The 25,021-nt window shown below is 30.4% G+C and overlaps 3 protein-coding genes and 1 non-coding gene across 5 annotated transcripts; 3 read left to right on the forward strand and 1 right to left on the reverse strand.

Annotated features, from left to right (window-relative positions):
• Nucleotides 1-19: 19 nt before the first annotated feature.
• Nucleotides 20-91, reverse strand: TRNAD-GUC (transfer RNA aspartic acid (anticodon GUC)). The gene has a single exon. It is a non-coding gene; the product is annotated as a tRNA-Asp (tRNA).
• A 5,165-nt stretch (nt 92-5,256) lies between these two features.
• On the forward strand, nt 5,257-8,633 carry LOC125822976 (F-box/LRR-repeat protein At3g03360-like). Its single transcript, XM_049502432.1, has 3 exons — nt 5,257-6,357; nt 7,865-8,035; nt 8,316-8,633. Exons 1-3 carry the CDS (start codon nt 5,323-5,325, stop codon nt 8,631-8,633), a joined length of 1,524 nt encoding a protein of 507 aa, XP_049358389.1. The 5' UTR covers nt 5,257-5,322.
• A 1,210-nt stretch (nt 8,634-9,843) lies between these two features.
• On the forward strand, nt 9,844-12,356 carry LOC125822650 (putative F-box protein At1g49610). The gene is made up of 3 exons (XM_049502077.1): nt 9,844-10,765; nt 11,263-11,439; nt 11,994-12,356. The coding sequence occupies exons 1-3, from the start codon at nt 9,866-9,868 to the stop codon at nt 12,303-12,305; spliced, it is 1,389 nt and encodes a 462-aa protein (XP_049358034.1). The 5' UTR covers nt 9,844-9,865; the 3' UTR covers nt 12,306-12,356.
• Nucleotides 12,357-19,840: 7,484 nt separating this feature from the next.
• On the forward strand, nt 19,841-24,769 carry LOC125822652 (bifunctional riboflavin kinase/FMN phosphatase). Of its 2 annotated transcripts, none has more exons than XM_049502080.1 (11): nt 19,841-19,933; nt 20,572-20,681; nt 21,291-21,477; nt 22,364-22,494; nt 22,621-22,690; nt 22,782-22,847; nt 23,261-23,415; nt 23,501-23,596; nt 23,876-24,027; nt 24,104-24,187; nt 24,271-24,769. In XM_049502080.1, the coding sequence occupies exons 2-11, from the start codon at nt 20,606-20,608 to the stop codon at nt 24,409-24,411; spliced, it is 1,158 nt and encodes a 385-aa protein (XP_049358037.1). In that variant the 5' UTR covers nt 19,841-19,933; nt 20,572-20,605; the 3' UTR covers nt 24,412-24,769. The 2 variants fall into 2 exon arrangements, with proteins under 2 accessions (XP_049358037.1, XP_049358038.1); XM_049502081.1 differs by having other exon boundaries at nt 19,868-19,919.
• The last annotated feature ends 252 nt before the right edge of the window (nt 24,770-25,021 follow it).

The following is a 25,021-nucleotide window of genomic DNA, read 5'->3' on the forward strand; positions in this document are numbered from 1 at the left end:
ACATCTTTTTAAAAAAAATCGCCGTTGCCGGGGATCGAACCCGGGTCACCCGCGTGACAGGCGGGAATACTTACCACTATACTACAACGACTTAGATGTTAGGGAAGCTAACACAATTAAATTTATATTATTTTTATTCTTCTTCATTGAAAGTAATTATTTCCTTTTTTTTGGGGGGTGGGGGGGTTTTCCCACCGGTCCGGTAGCTGCATTAGAGCCCGACTATTCCAAATTCGCGCCACTTAAAGCATCACTAGGAGAGAAACACTCCCTATCGAAATTTTTTCAATACCGTAGGACTCGAACCCGAAACTTTAAAAGTAATTGTTTCATATCAATACTTACATAGTCTTAATTTTTGTTGGTTACTTTGATTTTCTTTGCTAGTTTATTTTAGAAATTAAAAAAGGCGCATGCAGAAATGATTTTTCCGAAAATAATTTAATTGGATGTAGTTAGTCTTACTTCATGACATGTGAGTAATTCCAATATTCCAAAAATATAAAAGAAATTCAACAATCAAATTTTTAGGATCAATTTTATTTTGTATTTAATTAAGGTATAGATAAAATTCGTATTATTTTCTTGAAAAAACTTGATACTCCTCCATTCCCTTTTAAGTATAATGTTCTAGCCGTTTTAATTTATTTTGAATTATAAAAATATTAAGAAAATAGTTATTTATTTCAAAATTATCCTTGTCTAATAAGCGTGGAGTAAATATTTAGAGATAGTTTCGGAAAATTTCCTTTAGTTTTGTCTCAATAATACAATATCCCTAGTTATTTGACAGATTATATTCATCACCCTTATTTTAATTTGCTTGTAACAAAACTAATTTTAGGTAATGTAATTGCTAAAAAATATATATCATCTAAATTAAATTTGTAACAACCAAATGAAAACAATAGTGGTAAATATAATATTTTCATATTACAAGAGGGATATATGCTATTGAGGTAAGTCTCGAGGGAGGTTTCTAAAATTATTTCAAAATTTAAGAAGGTTTCAAAAACTTTTATATATTTTCTTATGTATGTATTATGAGAAAATGACATAAATAGTCCCTTAATTATAGGAATAGGTCTAAAAGGGTCCCTTAACTATATGAGTAGGTCTAAAAGGGTCCCTTAACTATACACTTAACGGATATAGTCTTTCAACTATTCAAAAACTTATCAATTTTGGTCTCTTAACTATATACTTACCGGTTTTTTGCCTCTATTCCATATTAATTGAATTTTTGCCTCTATTCCATATTAACTGAATTTGTAAGGCAATGGCACACCTATTAAAAAAATATATTTAAATACATAGTTTAAATCATATTTTCCACTATTACCCTTTGTGAAATTATAATTTAAACATCTTTTTAAAAAAAATCGCCGTTGCCGGGGGATCGAACCCGGGTCACCCGCGTGACAGGCGGGAATACTTACCACTATACTACAACGAGTTGGATGTTAGAGAAGCTGACACAAATAAATTTATATTATTTTTATTCTGCTTCATTGAAAGTAATTATTTCCTTTTTTTTGGCGGGGGGAGGAGAGGGTTTCCCACCGGTCTGGTAGCTGCATTAGAGCCCGACTATTCCAAATTCGCGCCACTTAAAGCATCACTAGGAGAGAAACACTCCCTATCGAAATTTTTCCAATACCCTAGCACTCGAACCCGAAACTTCGAAAGTAATTGTTTCATATCAATACTTACATAGTCTTAATTTTTGTTGGTTACTTTGATTTTCTTTGCTAGTTTATTTTAGAAATTAAAAAAGGCGCATGCAGAAATGATTTTCCCGAAAATAATTTAATTGGATGTAGTTAGTCTTACTTCATGACATGTGAGTAATTCCAATATTCCAAAAATATAAAAGAAATTCAACAATCAAATTTTTAGGATCAATTTTATTTTGTATTTAATTAAGGTATAGATAAAATTCGTATTATTTTCTTAAAAAAACTTGATGCTCCCTCCATTCCCTTTTAAGTATAATGTTCTAGCCGTTTTAATTTATTTTGAATTATAAAAATATTAAGAAAATAGTTATTTATTTCAAAATTATCCTTGTCTAATAAGCGTGAAGTAAATATTTAGAGATAGTTTCGGAAAATTTCCTTTAGTTTTGTCTCAATAATACATTATCCATAGTTATTTGACAGATTATATTCATCACCCTTATTTTAATTTGCTTGTAACAAAACTAATTTTAGGTAATGTAATTGCTAAAAAATATATATCATCTAAATTAAATTTGTAACAACCAAATGAAAACAATAGTGGTAAATATAATATTTTCATATTACAAGAGGGATATATGCTATTGAGGTAAGTCTCGAGGGAGGTTTCTAAAATTATTTCAAAATTTAAGAAGGTTTCAAAAACTTTTATATATTTTCTTATGTATGTATTATGAGAAAATGACATAAATAGTCCCTTAACTATAGGAGTAGGTCTAAAAGGGTCCCTCAACTATACACTTAACAGATATAGTCTTTCAACTATTCAAAAACTTATCAATTTTGGTCCATTAACTATACACTTACCGGTTTTAGTCCCTTAACTATAAAGTTACCGATTTTAGTCCTTTAAGTATTCAAAAACTTATTAGATTTGGTCTTTGTCCATTTCTTTAATACAAATAGCTTAGGTTTATATTAACGGAAATATTCATGAAATTAAATCTTTAACCCATTTTTAAAGTTGTTTCTCTATCCCCGCCCTTTTACTTCAAACTACTCTTATAAAAAGAACAATAATGTCTACGATTCAAAATAAAATTAATGAGCAAACAAGATATAAGTCATAATTCTATTCAATGGAGGATAAAATTAAGCATATAACTGTTGTTAATGACTTGAAGTCGCACTTGAATATTTTAATTAGTGCGGATTTTATTTAATTTACTCAAATTCTTTACGTAAAATAAAGTGAATAGAATATTAAAATTGATCTATTTAAATTTTTTTACAAATCTACCATTTTATAAATTTCAATTTCTTAAAAATTAAACAAATTCCGTTCAATGAAGTCGTTGAAGTACAAACTTTGGATTTAACGGGGAATAATTTTTTTCTTTTGACTTATATTTTCTTTCTTAGTGAATTTTATTTTAAAATCGTTAAGGTTCTTCGCATAAGGTTAATTTGAAGAAAAAGTGGCGGAGAGAGAGAAACAACAAAAAAAATTGCTAAAGAATTTAATTTCTCGAGGCATGAATTCCGTTAATATAAACCTAAGCTATTTATATTAAAAAATGGAAAAAGACCAAACCTGGTAAGTTTTTGAATACTTAAAAGACTAAAATTGATAACTTTATAGTTAAGGGACTAAAACCGATAAGTGTATAGTTAAGAGACTAAAGCTGACAAGTTTTTGAATAGTTAAAGGACTATATCCGTTAAGTGTATAGTTAAGGGGTCATTTTAGACCTACTCATATAGTTAAAGGACTATTTATGTCATTTTCTCTATGTATTATTATTGATGAACACAAATCATCGAAAATTGATTTATCGAATCAAAGTTTGATTATTGTACCACACAAAACTTTGAAATTTTAATATTTTTCTTTAAATACTAGTTACTGAGTCACCAAAATCAAATACCTGACGCCTACCTTAAATTGCTTACTATATATATGAGTAACATAAATGAGTGACATGCATATCTTAATTGACCTATGCTTAATAAATTAATAATATTGGGGTTTGAGTAGTTTATCGGGAATAACCTCTAAGGTAAATGTAAGGTTTGCATATGTTTTATCCTCACACATCTTACTCAGTGAAATTACACTGAATATGTTATTGTTATAGGGTTAAGTTTGAGAGTGAAAATTTAACCTCTATACATGAGTTTTCTAAAAGCTAACATATGGCTTAAAAAGAAAAACTAACATATCAAATATTAGACAAACTATGAACATATCTTATCAAAAAAAATAATTCTTCAATACATAATTAGCGAATTACTTTACTCAAGTTTGATTTATCATACTAAATTTTGATTTATCGAACCAAATTTTAGAAATCAATATACTTGATATCTATTTCTATTTTTTTAAAAATAAAACTTTAAAAATATTGGATCGAATATCGAATCGTACACTCAATATAATTTATTAAGAGAATGCATTTGTTGATCAATTGAGTAATTCAGTTGAGAGGGATTCTGCAGTCATGATAGATAATGTAAATGAGAATGAATTAAAGCTTCTTATAATATGCTTAGAAGTTAGAGGAAAAACTATCATTTTTAATTTTATTTTGAATTAGAAAAAAATAATAAAGTATTTTTTATTTTTTAAACTATCCTTGTTTAATAAGCAATGAGTAAATATTTAAGATAGTTTCAGAGATTTTCCTATTGATTTGTCTCAATAACACAACATTCCTTGTGATTTGAGTTATCACATTCACCATCAATATTTTAATTTGCTCGTAACAAAACTAATTTAAGTAATATAATTATCTAGCAAAAAATATTACGTAAATTTAATTTTAATACATGCAAATGAAAATAAGGATGGTAAATATAATATTTCAAATTATAAGAAAGATACTGTATATGTTATTGAGGTAAGCTCGGAGAGAGATTTTTTTTGAAATTATTTCAATTTTTAAGAATGCCTTTAAAACTTCTTTATATTTTCTTATGAATGTATAATCATAATGTATAATTAGGGATGAATATAAATCATCTGAAAATGGATGTGTCTAGTTGAAATTTGATTATTGTATCTTATCAAATTTTAAAAGTTCGATATTTGATATTTACTTTGAATTATCAATTATCAATTATCGAATTACCAAAATTGAATATCAAACATTCTTCCCTAATGATTGTTTCATATATATATGAGTAACGTAAATAGGTGGTTTGGATATCTTAATTGACCTACACCTAACAAATTAATGAGGTTAGTCGGCAACAACCTCTATGTCTGTCATTCGTGATTATACAGAATATGTTGTTGTTACTTGTTATAGGATTTGAAAGAGAATATTTAACTTTATACGTAATTTCTCCAAAAGCTACAAATATTAAACAAACCCTTCAAAACGTAATTAAAAATTAATATATTTGATATTTATTTTTAAATTTTAAAAAACGAACCGTAAAAATATTGAATCGAAAATCGAACCTACATTCCATAATTTATTAAATTAGGGGTTATTAAATCACTTTGTTAGATCACTTACCAAAATTGGAGGGTAAATTTTTAGTATATATAATCCTGATAACCTGGTTTTTGTTGAAACTTAAAACCCTGCACCCCTGTATTTGTTCAACTGATCAATTCAGTTCTTCAATTTTCACCATGTCTGAATCTTCACATGGTGATGATGATTCTCCACAAAATTCTCCACATTATTCTCCTTTTTACTGTTCTAATCCTTCTGATCAATCCGATGAAGAACCCCTTATTTGGAAAATCCGTAAAATCGAAAGACCAGATCGACTTAGCGCCTTGACGGATCCTTTGGTACTTCACATCCTCTCTTACTTGCGGATGAAAGAAGTTAGGCGAACTGCAGTTCTCTCAAAAAGATGGCGGCTTTTATGGACTTCAGCACATAATCTGGTTTTCAGGTGCACTGGAAAATCTCATTACTATGTAACTGCATTCATAACTTCGGTTGATGATACATTGCTTCTATCTAAGCCTAGTAAGTTGAACAAGTTTTCGGTTGAATTTCATTACGACAAAAAACTTGTTAAGTGTGTTAATAAATGGATGATATTTGTACACAATAAATATGTTGAAGAACTGGAGTTGTATCTGATGACAAGGGGTTCAGACAATTTTTACAATTTACCGCAGATTTTGTACTCCAATGCGTGTTTTCGAGAAATGAGTTTGTGCAATTGTAATCTTGTACCAAAGGAGGGGATCAATTGGCCTTCTCTTAAGGTTTTGGTTATTAGGTATGCTGAGTTGAACAGTCATATCATTGACGCGATATGTTCTGGATGTCCTTCTTTGGAGTCTCTCAAGTTTAGTATGTGTTATGGGGTTAATTTAATTAAAATTAACTCCGAAAGTGTGAAGAAGTTGGTGATCAGTGGATATTGGCAACAAGTACATGACGAACTTGATGATGACGATGATACAGAGCTGATAATAGATGCTAGGAATGTTACTTCGCTGGAGATTGAAGGATGTTTTCATAAAAAAATTGTTGTTCTTCAGAATGTATCAGCTCTAGTCCATGCTAAGCTAGATTTCTTTAGGAAGACAGATGATTATGAAAGTGATCAAAGTGATTTCAAGATTGACGAGGATATGTTAAGAGATCTCCTAGAATTACTCGGGGATGTTGAGAAACTCTCAATTGGGTCATGGTGTCTGCAGGTTTGACCAATACCTCCCTACTTCATTTTGTCATTAAAATTAACTATTATAGATGTGTTTGTACTTCTCTGAGTGATGATGGTGAGATTATTTACACAATCATATCACTTATTAGGTAATCATAGGAAAATCTGTATGATAAACATTAATTGATAAAAATGATGACCAACCTATTATGGCAAGCTAAATTACAGTCATACTATTAAAAATGTGTATACTGTCAGTTGTTATGCATATATCCCTTGTAATAGTCTACCATTTTTATAAAAAAAATTGTTACTGCACAATGCAAAATGTCTAAAGTTGCATTACTTATAAAAAAAAGATATGTTTTTGAAGTTGCATAAAATATAGCAATGCCTTTATGTCAGTGTTACTACTCGTCTTTCGATTCAGAAGCATTATTCTCTATTTGTACCATTACATTCATGGATTTCTGCAGGTATGCAGCGCCATCTATTTATATATATGTATATATATATATATATATATACGGATCTTCAAACAACTCCTTTGTCGTTACTTAAATCTGCTTGATTAATTAAAAAGTTCTTGTAAATATAATAATAAGTTTAAAATTTTGACAATTGGTGAATTCTTATGAATATGGCCATAGTGGAGGACATTTATGAGAAGTTGGCAAATTACATTTGTAGCCAATTACATTGTGACCGTGGCTGTTAAGGGGCACATACATGTTAGGGACTAGGAAGTTTTAGGGATTAATGGTTAAATAAAGTGTGGGCTGCATTGTGTGGTTTAGGGCTTTAGGCTATGTTGTTGCTACAGTTGCTTCGTCTCTCATATCATACCAGTGGACAATCTGGTTCACTTAGTGGGATAGATGCTCATTAAGTGCTGGTCACGGTCCTCGGGATTTAGGACATAGCATGGCTAACTCTTCTAACTATACGAAGAGGGGAAAGGGTAAAAAAGAGGCACTTTAATTGCTTTGCATCTATGGTGACTTTACTGGTTTAAAATAGGAAGAACAGATTTTAATCAGGAATAGGGTCATGAGACCATTAGAAAGATTCCTGATCCAACAGTGTTTTACTAGGGCAATTTTGTGAAACATCTCATTTGATTATGTTCTTATATTATTATAGCTTTAAGTTAAACCTTGTTTAGTTAAACTAGTGACCGTATTCTCATTTAAAAGCTTAAATTGGGCCGGTTCGATGGCTCTGTACGAATTAGTGGTTTTTGATACTTCTGATCCTGTCCTTGTGGTTAGAAAGAACTCACTTTTATTTACTTATTCCTTAATTAATTATATCTTCAACACGCCCCTTCACGTGTGATGTATCTGATTCCTTGAGATAACTAATGATCTCTCTTTGCTATGATACCATGTTGAACGGTGTGATATCTCATCTAAAGTTTAAGTTGTTTGAGAAAACTTATTTTTATTTACTTAATTATATCTTCAACGTATTTTTATTTACTTAATTATATCTTCAACGCACAAACCTCTAACCTATCTTCTGATAATTAATTGTCCCAGGTCCTTAATATGATAGAGACTAAAAACTCGTCATGCCCGAGGATGAGATGCAAAGACTTGACCTTGAACTCTCGTTTGACTGACAAGGAGCTTCCGGGGTTAGCAATCCTTCTACAAAGTTGTCCTCTAGTCGAGGTCTTGAACATAAGCGAGGAATCCCCTTTTGAAGAGGTATGCAAATGCCCCTTCTCCTATTGTTGTTCATCTAATCTCTCGATTTGATTCTTTGTTGCTCAATCATCACCTATGTAGAGGCAAATTCAACATCTAGAGTCAATGAGTTCAGAATGGGCATGATCTTATTATATACATACTTTTTCTTTTTTGTGCACATGCATACATAGTTCCGAGTCTGAAAACAATGGTTTGAGTTAAACTTCCTGTTCTAAATTAGCCTCTGCTGCATTTTGTTAATTGATCAGTTAATCACCTTTGAAACATTATGTTACAGTATAGCGTTGGTTGGTCATTCTCATGGCCCACTTACGAATTTTCTGCAAAAAAATACTGGATATCAAGACCTTGTTGGGTGCTGAATCTCAAGACTTTAAGGATTGACGGCTCCTGGATATATGAGAGTCTGTATTTTGAATACCTCTCTACGTTTCTGCAAGCTGTTCTAAAGAATGGGTTAGTGCTTCAGAAAGTTATCCTTCCCTCCTTCACTGACAGAACATGGATTTCCCCCGGGCACCATACCAGAGTTGTAGAAACCTTGCTAAGCTTTCGGAGGTCTTCAAAGGATGCTGTTATTTTGTTCTCTGATTGAGAAGCAAAAGTAAATTAGCAATTATGTCATGTTAGTATTTATCAAAACGTGCTTCAGAAACATATACTGTATGTTTTTTTTCTTTAGACTCGATGCTTGCGTACATTCTTCTCTTCTTGAGTCAATCAACTAAGGCTCAATTTTGAGCTAGCTAGTTGAGATGGATTCTTATATAAATTATATTAGTGGTGCTTTAATGCTTGATGTTTATATATATTCTCTCTTGAGTCTTTCTTATTTCCGTTGTGTATATATCCCGTTTTATGTATTGTTTATCATAGGATGTGAGAAAATTGATACCACAGTCCAACCCTTCAGGATAGCCCAGTAGCTTGGGATTAAGATTTTTATGTTGGAGGTTTCAAGGTCGAAATTCCTTATCAGCGAAAGTAGAGGATTTGCCTTGAGCTCGTTGCATTGGATTTGACTAGTGCGGGTTGCCTTTCATGTGTGGTTTACGAGGTTATTGCATAGAAGTGAGTGTTTTACCTTGTGCGCACCAAAGGATAGCGGTTACGGTGAACACTATTGTGATAATGTATATCACGTGCTACTTTTAGTTTATGCAAAAATACTTGAACTTTGATCATGTCAAGATCATAATTTCAAGTAAAAATATTTGTGGTTAATCCTTGTGAACCATACCTTATGATAAAATTGTTTGAAGTTGATCTTGACAAGTCATTGTAATTTTTTGATGTCTTACTAAGTATAAAACGAGTAAAAGATATTTAAAGTTTGACTTTGCCAAATTCACAATTTCAATTAAAAAAAAAATCAAAATTGACTTTGTTAAATTATACCATACTACATGAAAAATGTTTGATAATTTACAAGGTCACAATTCATACAAATCTGATCCCCACGCATAAAAATCTGCTCTCACATGCTTTGCAACTTTTAAGCGGTAAAAACCTTCAAAGGTTATTTCTAACGAGAATGGTGGTGTTTGGGTCAGTTTTTGGGCATCTCAATTATTTTGAGAGTTCTTGTTCCCACTAATAATATAACTCTATACATATAATAATTTTAGAGGAAAAAAATGATAATCAATGTGGAATTGTAGCTCAATTAGTTAGTTAATTTACCTAAATTTATTAATGAATCTTTATAATAATCTTGTGTTATAATCCAAAACAAATTTAGAATAGTTAGTTAATTTACCTAAATTCATAATAATCTTGTGTTTTAAGAGTTGAGAAACTCCGAAAAGCAAAATTGGAAAACGTAAAATGGGAGTAGCTTCAGACCGATTATCTTCCTTGCCGGATTCAGTTCTGCTTCACATACTCTCCTTTCTTCCCTTCGACGACGTCGTTCGGACCACCCGTCTCTGCCACCAATGGAGAACTCTCTGGTCCTTCTCTTCCACCCTCAATTTCATTCACCGTTCCAAGGACCTCTTTTCTGTACGAAAGTTCGTTTCATTTGTTGACAAATCCCTCATAAACTTGCACGGTAACTGCAACAGTCTATTAAAGCTTCACGTTGAGTTCCCCTTTAAACGTTGCTTTACATCCGATGTTACTGTTTGGGTTCTTTTTGCCATCACCCATCAAGTCAAAGAACTCAATTTGGTTCTCTCCAATGATGATGGTGATTGTTATAATCTCCCTAAGAGATTATTGTTCAACTCTTATCTTGAAAAAGCGAATTGGGTTTCTTGTAGATTTTACAAAGTTCAAGCTGTCAGATGGGATTCTTTAAGGGAACTGAGAATTGGGTCGACGGAATTTGGTGATGATATAGTCAGGAAAATTGTTGCTGGTAGTCCGTGTTTGGATTTGTTGGAGTTGGATAACTGTTGGGGTTTTAGGTGTTTGGATTTGTTTGGTGGAAAGGTGAGTAAGTTGGTGGTGAATGGGTATAAGGAAGTGAAGAAGTTCTTGGATCTTGAACTGGAAATTAAAGCACCTTGTGTTAAGGTATTGGAATTAAAGGGGTGTATTAGAATGAATATTAAGTTGAAGAATGTGAGGAACTGTGTCTCTGTGAAATTTGATTTTCACTCAAAGAACCCTAAGGATGACGAGTGTGACAACTTTTATGAACAGCAAGGAGATATGTTGATGGCCATGTTTGGGAGTTTCAGTCATGTCAAAGATGTTATGTTAGGGACATGGTGCATTGAGGTTTGTGCTATTTGGTTGATTGGCTTGATCTTATCTGTATGTTTTGTTCCTTGATTGAATGATTCTCAAATATGGTATATTTGTGTGTTTTTGAGTTTATGATCACTTCCCCCACCCCATCTTGTAATGGTTTCGCAATTAGCAAGTTTAACCTCTAAGCCCTTAGGTAGGAAGTATATTATTTGGTTCATATATCTGAAGCCATAGTGTCCTTTCTGTACTTAGTTGAATATTTGGATTGTTAATTTATCATGACTTATCTTTTTTGCTTGTTAGTATCTTTTGTGTTGCAAAATCCTTTAGGGACAGGTCTAATATTATGTTCTTTGGTAATAAGCTACAAATTAGTGGGACATTCTGGTATAGTAGAAGGTTGAATACATATTTGTTTAATTTTGTGCTTGGAGAATGGAGTTATTGAAAGACTATTATATTTTTGTGGGATGGTTGGATATGTAGTTAATTGAATTTTTTTCCGTGTTTCTTCCGTCTTGAAGGTTATGGCATTTTGGGACTCGCCATGGGTGCTGTTTACCATGATCAGCTGTGAGTGTTTAACACTGCATACTCCCATACAGAAGCGATATCTTCCTGGCATTATACGCTTATTAAAAAATTTACTCAAGCTTCAGACGCTAATCATACATATGGCCCTACCCTATTTTGAGTTTGAGGTTTGTTTTCTGTTGGAAACATTGCTATGAGCTATTGCTTTTCACTTATTAAGCAATGTTCTGATTCAATCTGTAAGTAGTAAAAGATATATACAAATCCTCTCTTTACTTATATACCGAGCATATGTTTGTGGTTTTCCATATTGAAGATAATCAGGCAGGGGTGGACTTATAATTCTGAATATGGGTTCAATCAAACCAACCACTTTTGGCTTATGCCATAAATATATATGTGTGAATTCCTTAAAAATATTATAAATATTGAACTCATAATCTCAAAGAAGTCTGACCCTTGAACTCTCATTAAGATTAAAAGCTTGATTCCACCAATGAACTCTAGTAGTTGCAAGTAGGGTTGTTCTTGATCTTGAGTCCCCACGTTCCTTTGGCCAAAATGTATGGATGGGTAAATAAAGTACTTATGGTTTGAAATCAAACATTAGAAGATATTTCCTTAACTGAACAATAAAAAAACATCATTTTTCTTAACCCACGCATGCTCTTAATCTTAACTCATCATCTTTTCTCTCTGTTCTAATAGAGTTCCATTGCAGGCTTGCCTTATTCCAGTTGTAAATGATGTTTACTCTGTTGAAGGAAAGCTTCAACTATCTGTGCTTCCTCGAGGTTGCGGTCATCAACTTGAAAAGATCAGAGTTTGTGGCTTTGAAGGAACGCAATCTGGCCTAGAAGTTTTATTTCTGCGCGATCTTCTTTTGATATCTGCTAACATTGAGATGATGGTTATTGAATGGAGATCTGGACTTCAGAACTCGATTCGTGATGCATCAGTTGAGTTTGTGGCTAAAACTTTATCAAACGTTTGTAAACGCTCAAAGAAAGCTGTGGTTTTGTTCAAAATGTAACTCTTGATTTTCTGCTGCTTGTTTTACATTAAGCAAGCTCGAGAGAAAGATTTGACTATTTTTTTTGTTTTGGAAATAGAACTCAGTATGTTGATGCAGCATGTCAGTAAGAACTGAATTAGCTAATTGTACTCAAAAGGGTTTTTCATCATTTTAGCTAATTGTACTCAAAAAGTTTTTTCATCCGTTTCCTTTTCATGTTGTACTATATTGAATCATTTAGCTGATTAATCCAGATTTGTGCTGAGTAGGGCTCATTCGAGGAGAGCACTTCCTACCAAGAATTCTTTCATACTCATGCTCGAAACTGAAACCTTCGGTTTAGTGCACCAACCAAATTAGATCATGTCATTAGCTATGATAAAATGTTTTGGTGCAACTTGTTTTTTACTATTGTCTATGGTTTGATGATGTTACCTTTATAGAAAAAAAACTATTTTGTTCACAGGATTATGACAGCTTTATTTTCCTTTGGAAAAAACTCCATAGTAACGCTATTTTGAGAAACTTTAGTGTATCTGCAATTGCATGCATATAAATATCTAATTCTAATTGAAATTATGTGAATACGTATTTGATTTTAACTATGTGTATATGTATGTGTTTTCAATATAGAAATTGGGTGGTATATACATATGTGAAAACATCAACGGTAAGTGTGGGCATTTGGATTCAATGTATGTGTTTTCAAACCAAATGTAAAGGGTATATTGGCCATCAATGGTATGTGTGACAAATTGGATTCAATGTATGTGTTCTCAAATTAAATGTGAAGAGTATGTAAAGTGTATATTGTCTATACAAATAAATCAACATTGAAAAATATATATTGTATGTACTATGTAGTCCAAGTATTTATTGCCTTCGCTGTTGAAAAAATGTTCAATGCTAGAGTTTTTATACACACAAATATATGTATGTATAAAGAAAAAGTCTAAAATAGTCCCTTATTTTTGGGTTAAGATTCATAGTTATTTTTGAGTTTTCATATGGAACATTAATAATTCCTCATGTTTGCAATATTGATGCACTTTTGGTCCTAGCCCCAAACTTGTGCATATTTTTTAGGGCAAACCACATAAATCCCACTAGTTTAGGTCTTAATTATTAAGATTTCCAATAGTTTCAAATATTACTTCTTGTATCATATTTTATGCTTAGGATACATGAGTCTGAATCCATGAGATACATGTATCTGCCGAATTTTAAAATTGAGATACAAAATTTATTTATTTAAATTAATTGGTTGGAACTGATTTCCTTAATTAGAGGAGTAATTGAGGATTTTTGAGATACATAGATAATTAATTTCATTTTATTATTCTTTGAAATAGTAAATTCATTAATATTATTAATATAAGATAAAAATATGTATATCTTGGTAATGCAATTTGATTAATTTCAAATTATTACTCTTAAAATAATAAATTAATTAATTTGATGTATCTATTATCAATATATGATATATCCAACAAACTAAACACTTAGATACAAGAATGTCCTGCAAGTACATTCATATGTATCATAGAAGTATCTAGCATTAATTTCATGTATTTGTTATAGGTATCTAGTATTAATTTTATGTATATATATATATATATATATAAATTAATTTCATGTATCTTTTATATGTATCTAGTATTAATTTGATGTATCAAGTATCAATTGCATATGTTATATCCAAAAACATGTATCTCGAATAAATAGTAAGCATATACATCTAATTATGTGTATCTAAATATGGAATATACAAAAAGAAGAAGCATATACATCTAATTATGTGTATTTAAATTTCATACGTTATATCCAAAAATATGTATCTCGAATACATAATAAGCATATGCATTTAATTATGTGTATCTAAATATGAAATGTAGATGAAACACATGAATTTAGGAACAAATCACGATTGTAGAGTATATGTCGTATCATTAATATTATCGTGTTGTTAAAAATCATGTATCCGAAATTTAATGGTGGATACATATACATGGTCAGACACCCCATTACTAAAAATACAACTCAGATCTTAATTAAGATTACTACTTATTGGATACACATGTTTCAAGGCCTATATAAAAGTAATATTGGTACTACCAAATCCATGTCACGGTAACCAAAGAAAGCCTTAGAAGAACACCATCAAACAAAAACTCTCTACAATGCTCCCTTTGATCCTTTTGCGTTGTGGCATAACATAATCAAAACTAAGATCCATTTCTTTCGGAGACAAACAATCAAGACCCACTCTGAATTAAAGTTTTCTCTGTAGTAGCTACTTTGATTTGATCTAGTTATAAATGAACAATACAGAATAATATTTGGGTTCAGCAGAATTTGTTGGCCATGGTGATGATATCTTGAGAAGAAGAGAGTAGATTAGTTATTATTGGAATGAAATTGTATGATGAAATTCTTGAATCATAAAGGAGGAGACATAGTTGATCAGTGATAAATATGGGAGGGGAGAATTAAGAGATAGTGGTTGATTTGGAGTGAAAGAGTTAATTAAGCAGATAATTAATCAATCATAGTTTTAAGGTATGTGAGTATCTAATAATCTAATTGTATCTTCAAATAATATATTAATATATGGTATAAAATATTAAAAGTGGTAAAAAATGTAATTATTTGAAAGTAAAGATAATATTAGTATACTAGATATAGGTACCCGTGCCAGCATGGGGCCCAATATATATATTTTTTATTTTAATTTATGTCATATTATGGAATTTGAGAAGTTATTGAAATTTTTATATGATTTTAAAAATATTTTAAATTTTTAGCTATTGTGATTTGTAGTACTTCTTTTTAACATAATTTTGAAAATAATATTTATTACTCTGTTTGTTCTAATTTATGTGGCACACGCAAAATTTCAAATATTAACCCTTTTTTATATGTCTCTTTAATATATTAAGTTGTTAATTATTATATTTTATAGTACATTTTGAACCCAATTTTTTAATAATATATGTTATTTGCCATGTCCCAATTTATGTGGCATTAATTGATAGATTTGTTGGAGTCGAGAGATTTATTTTGTAAATATTGTAATTTATAGTTTTTTTTTTCCGTCAATTTCAAACAATAGATGTTGTTAATTGATAGAATACTTTTAATGTAATTTTAAAAAAAAAAATATGTGTGACTCTCCATGTCCCAATTTATGTGGCACATGTAAAGTTTTGACAATTAACCAAAATTTTAATACATTTAAAAAAATATTTTTAAGTCGTTAAATTTTAAGTCATTTAAATTGTTGTATTATTTATTACAATTTATAATATTTTTAAAGTAGTTGAAATATTGTACTATTTATTATGATTTATAACAGTTTTTTTTTTAATTTATGTCATATTATGGAATTTGAGAATTTATTGAAATTTTTATATGATTTTAAACATATTTTAAATTGTTAGCTATTGTGATTTGTAGTACTTTTTTTTAACATAATTTTGAAAATAATATTTATTACTCTATTTGTTCTAATTTATGTGGCAAATGCAAAATTTCAAATACTAACCATTTTTTATATGTCTCTTTAATATATTAAGTTGTTAATTATTGTATTTTATAGTACATTTTGAACCTAATTTTTTAATAATATATGTTATTTGCCATGTCCCAATTTATGTGACATTAATTGATAGATTTGTTGGAGTCGAGAGATTTATTTTGTTAATTATTGTAATTTATAATTTGTTTTTCGTCAATTTCATCGACTATTTATTTTATTAATTATTGTAATTTATTGTTTCTTTTTCGTCAATTTCAAACAATATATGTTTATCATATAATCCATTTTATGTGGTACCAATAGAATTTAGAGAGTCAATGAAATTTGGTATATAAGTTTTAAATAATTAAGCTGTTAATTATTGTAATGTATAGTATTACTTATATTATTTTTAAATATATTTAAATATTATATGTTAGGTTTTTTATCCTAATTTATATGGCATTGATAGAATTGAAAGTGTCAAATAATTGTTAATTATTGTAATAGATAATATGGAGTATTTAAATCATTTATAGTATAGTAATTAATATATAATATGTAGTATTTAAGTGTTATATTATGGAATTTGAGAAGTTATTGAAATTTTTATATGATTTTAAAAATATTTTAAATTGTTAGCTATTGTGATTTGTAGTACTTTTTTTTTTTACATAATTTTGAAAATAATATTTATTACTCTGTTTGTTCTAATTTATGTGGCACAGGCAGAATTTCAAATATTAACCATTTTTTATATGTCTCTTTAATATATTAAGTTGTTAATTATTGTATTTTATAGTACATTTTGAACCTAATTTATTTAATAATATATGTTATTTGCCATGTCCCAATTTATGTGGCATTAATTGATAGATTTGTTGGAGTCGAGAGATTTATTTTGTTAATTATTGTAATTTATAGTTTTTTTTCGTCAATTTCAAACAATATATGTTGTTAATTGATAGAATACTTTTAATGTAATTTTTTTTAAAAAATATGTGTGACTGTCCATGTCCCAATTTATGTGGCACATGTAAAGTTTTGACAATTAACCAAAATTTTAATATATTTAAAAAAATATTTTTAAGTCGTTAAATTTTAAGTAATTTAAATTGTTGTATTATTTATTACAATTTATAATGCTTTTAAAGTAGTTTAAATATTGTACTATTTATTATGATTTATAACACATTTTTTTAAATTTATGTCATATTATGGAATTTGAGAAGTTATTGAAATTTTTATATGATTTTAAAAATATTTTAAATTGTTAGCTATTGTGATTTGTAGTACTTTTTTTAACATAATTTTGAAAATAATATTTATTACTCTCTTTGTTTTAATTTATGTGGCAGATGCAAAATTTCAAATATTAACCCTCTTTTATATGTCTCTTTAATATATTAAGTTGTTGATTATTGTAATTTTTAGTACATTTTAAACCTAATTTTTTAATAATATATGTTATTTGCCATGTCCCAATTTATGTGACATTAATTGATAGATTTGTTGGAGTCGAGAGATTTATTTTGTTAATTATTGTAATTTATAGTTTCTTTTTCGTCAATTTCAAACAGTATATGTTGTTAATTGATAGATTTTTTGGAGTGGACTATTTTTTTTATTAATTATTGTAATTTATTGTTTCTTTTTCGTCAATTTCAAACAATATATGTTTATTATATAATCCATTTTATGTGGTACCAATAGAATTTAGAGAGTCAATTAAATTTTTTATATAAGTTTTAAATAATTAAGCTGTTAATTATTGTAATGTATAGTATTACTTATATTATTTTTAAATATATTTAAATATTATATCTTAGGTTTTTTATCCTAATTTATATGGCATTGATAGAATTTAAAGTGTCAAATAATTGTTAATTATTGTAATAGATAATATGGAGTATTTAAGTCATTTATAGTATAGTAATTAATATATAATATGTAGTATTTAAGTGGAAGGTGGTGAGGCCCACTTATATAGTTTGATAAATATATTGGATATTAGTAGTGATTTATAGTATAGTAATTAATAATATATAATATGTAGTATTTAAGTGGAAGGTGGTGGGGCCTACTTATATATTTTATAAATATATTGGACATTAGTAGTGATCTTATTGACACAATGGTAGTCATTCCTAGAGTCTTCTATAATATAGTAATATAGTAGCGATGTATGTATAATAAAGTAGTTTATCCTATTTTTTAGTACAATATTAATTTTGTCCACAATTCTATATATGGAATGTGCAATTGTCTTTTTATATATTTAGTAGAAATAATAATTTTATGTGAGATAAAGTGTAAAAGAAAACACCTTATTCTGTTAAGCAGAAATATTATTGCAACTAAGAATATCTTGACATATGACGAAGTCGAAAATTTATACTATTGCACGTGAAATTGGCGTGATGAACCTCTCGATTTTAGTTGCAATAATATTTTTACTAGATAAAATAAGGTATTCTTCTACTCACCTTCTCTCAAATGGAGTTATTATTTATACGAAATATATAAAAAGACGATTGAACATTTTTATACATAAATTGTAGATAAAATTAATGTTAAAAAATATGATAAAGTTTGGAGGAAGACCAAAGGTGCACCAATATTGCAAACACGAGAAACTATTAGTGCTACATTTGAGCTTTTTCCTATTATACACGTGCTATAATTTTATTAATTTTTTTTAAGATTGAGATATGTGAATTTGTATAATTAAGATATTGTATATAAATCTAAACATGCAATTATTAATAATATTAATATTTTTTAGCATATGAATATGTGTAATTTATCTTTCTTTAAAATTTAATAGATAAAATATGAATTAAATATATACCCACCTATTTTAGAAAAAATATTAATCCCAAACAAGTCTTTCCTTTAGTTGCTATTATCAATCACGGAAAAAACGTCACAAAAAGAAGGAACATGAGACTCAATACTGATCAACCTCAATATTTTTTACAAACGATACATTATGTTGAAATAACTCAGGATCCTTTTATCCTTACCGGGTCATCTTATATCTGAATTTTTAAATATGAAAATAAATCATATATATATATATATATAAAAGAGAATCCTAGGCCCGCCTACGTAGCGCCATCACAAACCAGGATTCCCTTTTAATTTATTTATTTTCAAAACTAGCCTTCCCTTTCATGAAAAGTTGTGACTTTTATGAAAAGTTGTAAGTTTTATGAAAAATTGTGACTTTTATGAAAAGTTGCGACTTCAATGAAGAGTTGCGACTTTTATGAAAGGTTGTGACATTTCCAAAGAGATGCAACTTTTCCAAATAGTTGTGACCTTTCCGATAAGCACAACAAACATTTGTTCACACTACCCTTTGTTGTCTATAAATAAAAGAATTTCCTCTCATTTAAAACAAACTTCTTATTCCTCTTTTTCTTCTTCTTTTGCACAATTAAATATTCGTGTACTTTGCTCCTGTTGAGTTGCTCTCTAACACCATTGCTTGTGTTACAGATTCTGATATTTTTTTACAGTCATAATTTTTTGCTTATGTTATTAAGGATAAATGATAAGATGTTATAATTTTTATTTTTCTTTTCATTATTAATGTTTGTTACTACATAATCTTGTACGTAAACTAATAGTGTTTTAGTTTTGATGACTTAGGTTTTAAGTATTATTTTTATAAATTTTGTGATATTAAATTCCAATTTTACTAGTTAAGTAAAAAAGATCACCCTTAAAAATAGGCTCTATAATACATGAATTAGAATTCAATAGAATTTTGATACAGAAAGAATTTAAATATTTTTTAAATGAATTTTACAATTTTATGAAAGATATAAAAAGTGAAAACAAAAGGATATACTTTTCTTGAGAGAATATTCAATTCGTAAAAGCAGTGGACTCGTGGGCCTTTTCGGGGCAGGAAATAATCTCATATTAGAAGATGAAATTTTGACCCGTCCGATACTTTCAACCCGGATTAAGACATTGAATAATTGATGGCGATGGCAGCCAATACAAAAGAGGACAAGCTTCGGTTTCTCAGTTCCCATTTCTTCATCTTCTCAGTTCCATTGCTTCATCTTCTCAGTTCAATAATCAATTGGTGAAGTTGGATTTATAGCATTATCAGGTGATTGTTTCGCTCATTTTATTGATTGGTGATGCAAATTAATTATATGTTTCAAGAGCTGCTCGTATGTAGAATTTTGTTATTTTAATATGAACTACTACTTCTCTTCGTCTTCATCTTCTCTTGTTTGTTTGAGGCTCTATTTTCTCATGTTTCAGCCTTCACAGGCTCTATTTTCTCATGTTTTCCTTTCGTTTGGGATCAGGAAGATAGGAATATGTTAAATATTTGTTTGTTATCTCCCTGCTTTTTTTTTTTTAGGATAGAAGGATGAAAACTCTGTGAGGCTTTCAGAAAGCAAACACTCAACCACATAGACAGTAAACGTATTTCATTATCAGAATGATAGGAACTTCCAACTGATCATAGTCAACAGGACCTTAGCCCTCTATGGAAGAGCTAAAAGTCTGGTTTCTCCTTTCAAATATGAGAGCGAAAAATTAATACAATTATACAGTTTTGATGACCAGGAAACTTAAAATGAAATCCAAGTAATAGTAGTTTTAGTTCTGTGTTAATCCATATTAATCGGATATTGTATATTGATTTATGGTTTACATTTGACTTCAAGATTAAATTCATGTATTTGGATTAATTACTGTGCAAGTATATCTCATATTCACATAATGTGAACATAGGTATCTGTTTCTGTGTGGTAGATAATTGCTTTCCATGTCTGTTGAGCGAACTTTGAAGAAGCTAGTTTCTGGTGTCATCCTTGATTTGGATGGTACACTTCTTAATACAGGTCAGTAGTTATCTTCTTGTTTGACTTTACACTTCTCGAATTATTTTCTTGGCCGTTCACCTAAATCATTCATGGTATTAGTTCTCGATATATGAACTACTACTTTTAATATTCAAAAGCATTCGCTAGAGTTCCTTTCATTTCCTTCCAATTTTTACATATCCAATAGAACTATGAAATGACCAGAATTTTTTGAAATTTTGGATGAAGATATTTACAATTTAATTTTTTTACTGTTGTAATCTTTATTCTAAGTGTAGATTGTATCATTGCAGTATAATTGTTTTATCCTATCGAATTTCTCTAATCAAATTCTATCTTCTGAGGACATACTTAATATGAGGTCTCTGTAAGCTTAGTGGGCCTGCAGCTATTTTGAAATTCGATTCCGAAACTTGAAATGTACTCTGGCTCTCAAGTCTCAAGTATGAACGATTTACAACTATGAAGTCCTTTTTGTGCAAAAGAAATTTGGACCTAGGCATTCTGTTGTAGAGTTAACTGCAACATAGTATCAATCCTTATATTACCAATGTCTTCCTTGTGTGCATTTGCGTTTCTTTATAGTCTCAGGTTTCCAATGTTAATTTGATCTCTTCGTTCTGACAGATGGCACTGTGAGTGAAATTTTAAAGGTTTTCTTAGTTAAGTATGGAAAGCAATGGGATGGGAGAGAAGCTCCCCACATAGTAGGGAAAACCCCAACAGAAGCTGCGGCTGCTGTTGTTGAAGATTATGGGCTGCCACTGTCAACAGATGAATTTCTTTCGCAATTTTACCCAATGCTGTCTGACCAGTAATAAACCAGCAAACATAGTTTCATTTCCTTTCTGTTTATTGATTAAGCTTATACAAACTGAAATTGAATAGCCTGTTGGAAGATTATTCGCCTTAAAATATTAGTAGGCAGACTCTTTTCCTCACATCCTATTAATGGATGTTGAAGGATAAAGTTACAAAGTAAAAACCTTCTGCTCTTTTATAGCTAGAGCATGGATGATAAATTGCAAGCTAGTTAGTAGAGAAAAGAGTAGTGGAGAACATAGTCCTGCAGTGTTGGTTTTGCTCAAAACCCTTACTAAAAAGTACGTAGGTACTGGATGGTAATTAAGATTGTGGAGAATTACTAAAAGGGGAACCACTCATTTTGTTCTCCAATTTAGAAAATGCAAATATGCATGTTACTTTCTTTCATTTATCTTCTTTGCTTTTGGTGATAAAAATAAATCACCAATAAAGAACAAAGAAAAAAAGAGGCAAGCAAGAATGGAACAACTACATTAACTTATCAAAAAGAGATAACTACATTTTGTTTATTAGTTGAAAACTTGTTTTTTAAAATTTAAATGGAGTGAAATTTCCCCTTTTTCTTTTGTTCTTCTGTTTCATTTTGGGGTAGGGGGAGAGGAGGGGAAGGTGTAGAAGCTCTGGAAGGAATAAGAGTGATATACTCATCTATGGCCTTGTTGGTTTAAGGAAGATGATTTCATTCAATCTTGCTGAGAGTGGAAGCAATGTTGGAAACACCTTTTTCTTTTCTTTGAGCTAGTAAAACTCTGATTATCTTTTGACTGTTGCGAGATCTTGTGATGTACAATTATGTAACTTGTATATCTATTGTCTTCTGCATATACATTCCAGTTCAAATTTCTTATAAAATTTTGTTAATCAATTTGGTATAGGTGGCGCAAAATCAAAGCTGTTCCAGGGGCCAATCGATTGATTAACCATTTGAGGGGTCATGGTGTACCCATGGCATTGGCGTCAAATTCTTCTAGATCTAACATAGAGGCCAAAATTTTTCATCATGCAGGTAGAGTTCTAACATGTATTGCTAGAGAGGTATTTCTTTCCTTAGGAAGGTATTTTGTGCCAGTCCAGCACGTAAGATGGCATTTATGCTTGGTGCTTTGATTGGGATAGTCTTTTTTGTTTTCAGGATGGAAAGAATCCTTCTCAGCTATTGTTGGAGGAGACGAAGTGAAAGCTGGAAAGCCATCTCCGGAAATGTAAAACTTGATGAATTGATTATCTTTGTCCTCCACATTTCATAATCTGGTATTCTGGAGATTAAATTAACTGAATATCTTCTTTTGTAAGATTTCTTGAAGCAGCTAAAAGACTCAACATGGATCCATCCAGCTTTCTTGTCATTGAAGATTCAATGTGAGTTTTTATCTTCAAAACTTATGTAGCGGTATGTAGGAAAATCTAACTACTGGTCAAAAGAAGAAAGAAAAAAAGAAATGTGCCTGTTGGCTGGGTTTTCTCCTCTAAAGACCTTGAGGGGTCTGTTAGAGTTTGTCATGCTCAGCTCAAATTTACACATGTTAGGTTGGATAAGCAGCATGGTTGACTGAATAACATTAGCTACTAACTTGTGACATCATAATTTACAATTTCTCGATTTATTTTCTTTTTCATGGATAATGAGTTAAAATTCCTTGTCATTGCTTTTGCATTTTCTAGGCTGAATATGAACTTTTTTTCTCTCCCAAGACCACATTAGTTTTGAATTGGATGTAAATTGTTTTATCTCATAACTTAGTGAGAGTAACTCGACCAGATACATATGTTAGACCAGGTGTTACTGCTGGTAAGGCTGCTGGAATGGCAGTAGTTGCTGTACCATCTCTTGCAAAGCAGTCTCATCTTTATACTTCTGCTGATGAAGTGATCAATTCTCTTCTAGATTTGCAACTAGAAAAGTGGGGACTACCTGCATTTCAAGACAGTAAGTCTTTATGACTGCTTTACTTGTATGACGTGTAGTCGTGTACTTGATTTTTCTTCCAATTTTTGACTGGAAGCATATGCAGGGATAGAAGGTACTTTGCCTTTAGAACCTTGGTGTATTGGTGGTCCTGTCATTAAGGGATTTGGGCGCGGCTCAAAGGTTCTCGGGATCCCCACAGGTATGCGGTCTTCTTTATTCCTTCTGCTGAATGGCCAATATAAATGCTTGACTCGTTATCTGTGTTCACTTGAAATGACTGTTAGAATTTCTCAGAAGTTTGTTATTGGAATTTCAGTTTCTTGTGAGCCTGTCATTTCAGAGATATTGATTTTTATGTCAAATTGTTATTTGGATTCGAACTCCAATTGTTGGAGGGGCATGGAAGATTAGTATCTTGCCTCGTATGACTCAACAGTGATGTGTTTTTCTATTCTTATGGGGTCAATATTCTTTTCAGCTAATTTATCCCCAGAAGGTTATTCAGCCATTCTTTCAGAACATCCAGCGGGTGTATATTTTGGATGGGCAGGACTATCAGGTCGAGGTGTCTACAAGATGGTCATGAGCATTGGTTGGAATCCTTTCTTCAATAACGCAGAAAAGACTATTGTAAGTGTGTCGTGACATATGTTTCTTCCGTATTCTTGACTTTTTTGTGTTTGTTGAAAGACAACTTTACTTTTAGGAACCATGGTTGCTTCATGACTTCAATGAGGACTTTTATGGTGAGGAATTGCATCTAGTTGTTGTGGGCTACATACGGCCGGAGGTATTGTTGCCTAGTTACTCTTATTTTTCCCTTTCCTTTCTTATATCACTTGCTGATATTACTGTCTATTTGCAATATTGCAGGCCACCTTTTCGTCACTTGAAGCCTTGATAGCAAAAATTCATGAGGACAGGAAGATTGCAGAAAGAGCTCTCGAACTTCCTCAATACTTGAAGTACAAGGACGATCCATACCTTAAAAGTTCTTTGCATCAGGAAAATTGATCATTGAAGTCTTGAAGTTCATTGTTGTTCTGATTGGGATTGTATCTGTCCTAATTCCTCAGACTACAATAGTCTCCCCATCAAATTGCATGGAATGCTTTATACAATAAACAGATAAAAAAATTGAATGTATAGCTATTCAGAAGTAAAAGAACCAAGTGATGGTTATAAAGTGGGCTAAGCATTTCTAGGGGGTATTAGTCAATGGTAAAGGGTTCAAGTGCAGGATCCTTGTACTGAGAATTTCAAGTTAAGGTGTCAATAAAGTGTTGGCCCTTTGGTCAATTGTTTTAAATACAAAATATGGACCTATTTATGTGAATTTTCTGCCTTTTGACGAAATATTTATGGTTGAGAAGTATCATTTGTCAGTGTAAATGTTGATTAATGTAACTTGTTTTCTGGCTGTGAATAATGTGGAAGCATGCAAGCTGATGCAGATTGTAAATTGCTTCCTTTTATGCATCCATGACATTTCCTGTGATCTTTCAATTCAGTCAAGGTCTGTTTATGCTTATTTGGTTACACTATGGTTCTTTGCCTTGTTGTTTTTTAGTTAATATGGAGCCTTGTTAAGTCTTTGGGGTATCTTGATTTATGCATGATTCAT

Source organism: Solanum verrucosum, unplaced genomic scaffold (assembly GCF_900185275.1).
Source record: "Solanum verrucosum unplaced genomic scaffold, falcon-dt-bn FXZP01000103.1, whole genome shotgun sequence".
In the NCBI taxonomy this organism is placed as follows: Eukaryota; Viridiplantae; Streptophyta; class Magnoliopsida; order Solanales; family Solanaceae; genus Solanum; species Solanum verrucosum.

Coding starts and splice junctions, on each gene's coding strand:
- LOC125822976 (XM_049502432.1), top strand. CDS start 5,323: ATGTCTGAATCTTCACATGGTGATGATGATTCTCCACAAAATTCTCCA. Junction 6,358..7,864: donor TTGGGTCATGGTGTCTGCAG/GTTTGACCAATA, acceptor TAATTGTCCCAG/GTCCTTAATATGATAGAGAC. Junction 8,036..8,315: donor AGGAATCCCCTTTTGAAGAG/GTATGCAAATGC, acceptor ATTATGTTACAG/TATAGCGTTGGTTGGTCATT.
- LOC125822650 (XM_049502077.1), top strand. CDS start 9,866: ATGGGAGTAGCTTCAGACCGATTATCTTCCTTGCCGGATTCAGTTCTG. Junction 10,766..11,262: donor TAGGGACATGGTGCATTGAG/GTTTGTGCTATT, acceptor TCCGTCTTGAAG/GTTATGGCATTTTGGGACTC. Junction 11,440..11,993: donor TACCCTATTTTGAGTTTGAG/GTTTGTTTTCTG, acceptor GTTCCATTGCAG/GCTTGCCTTATTCCAGTTGT.
- LOC125822652 (XM_049502080.1), top strand. CDS start 20,606: ATGTCTGTTGAGCGAACTTTGAAGAAGCTAGTTTCTGGTGTCATCCTT. Junction 21,478..22,363: donor TACCCAATGCTGTCTGACCA/GTAATAAACCAG, acceptor AATTTGGTATAG/GTGGCGCAAAATCAAAGCTG. Junction 24,028..24,103: donor ATAACGCAGAAAAGACTATT/GTAAGTGTGTCG, acceptor CTTTACTTTTAG/GAACCATGGTTGCTTCATGA.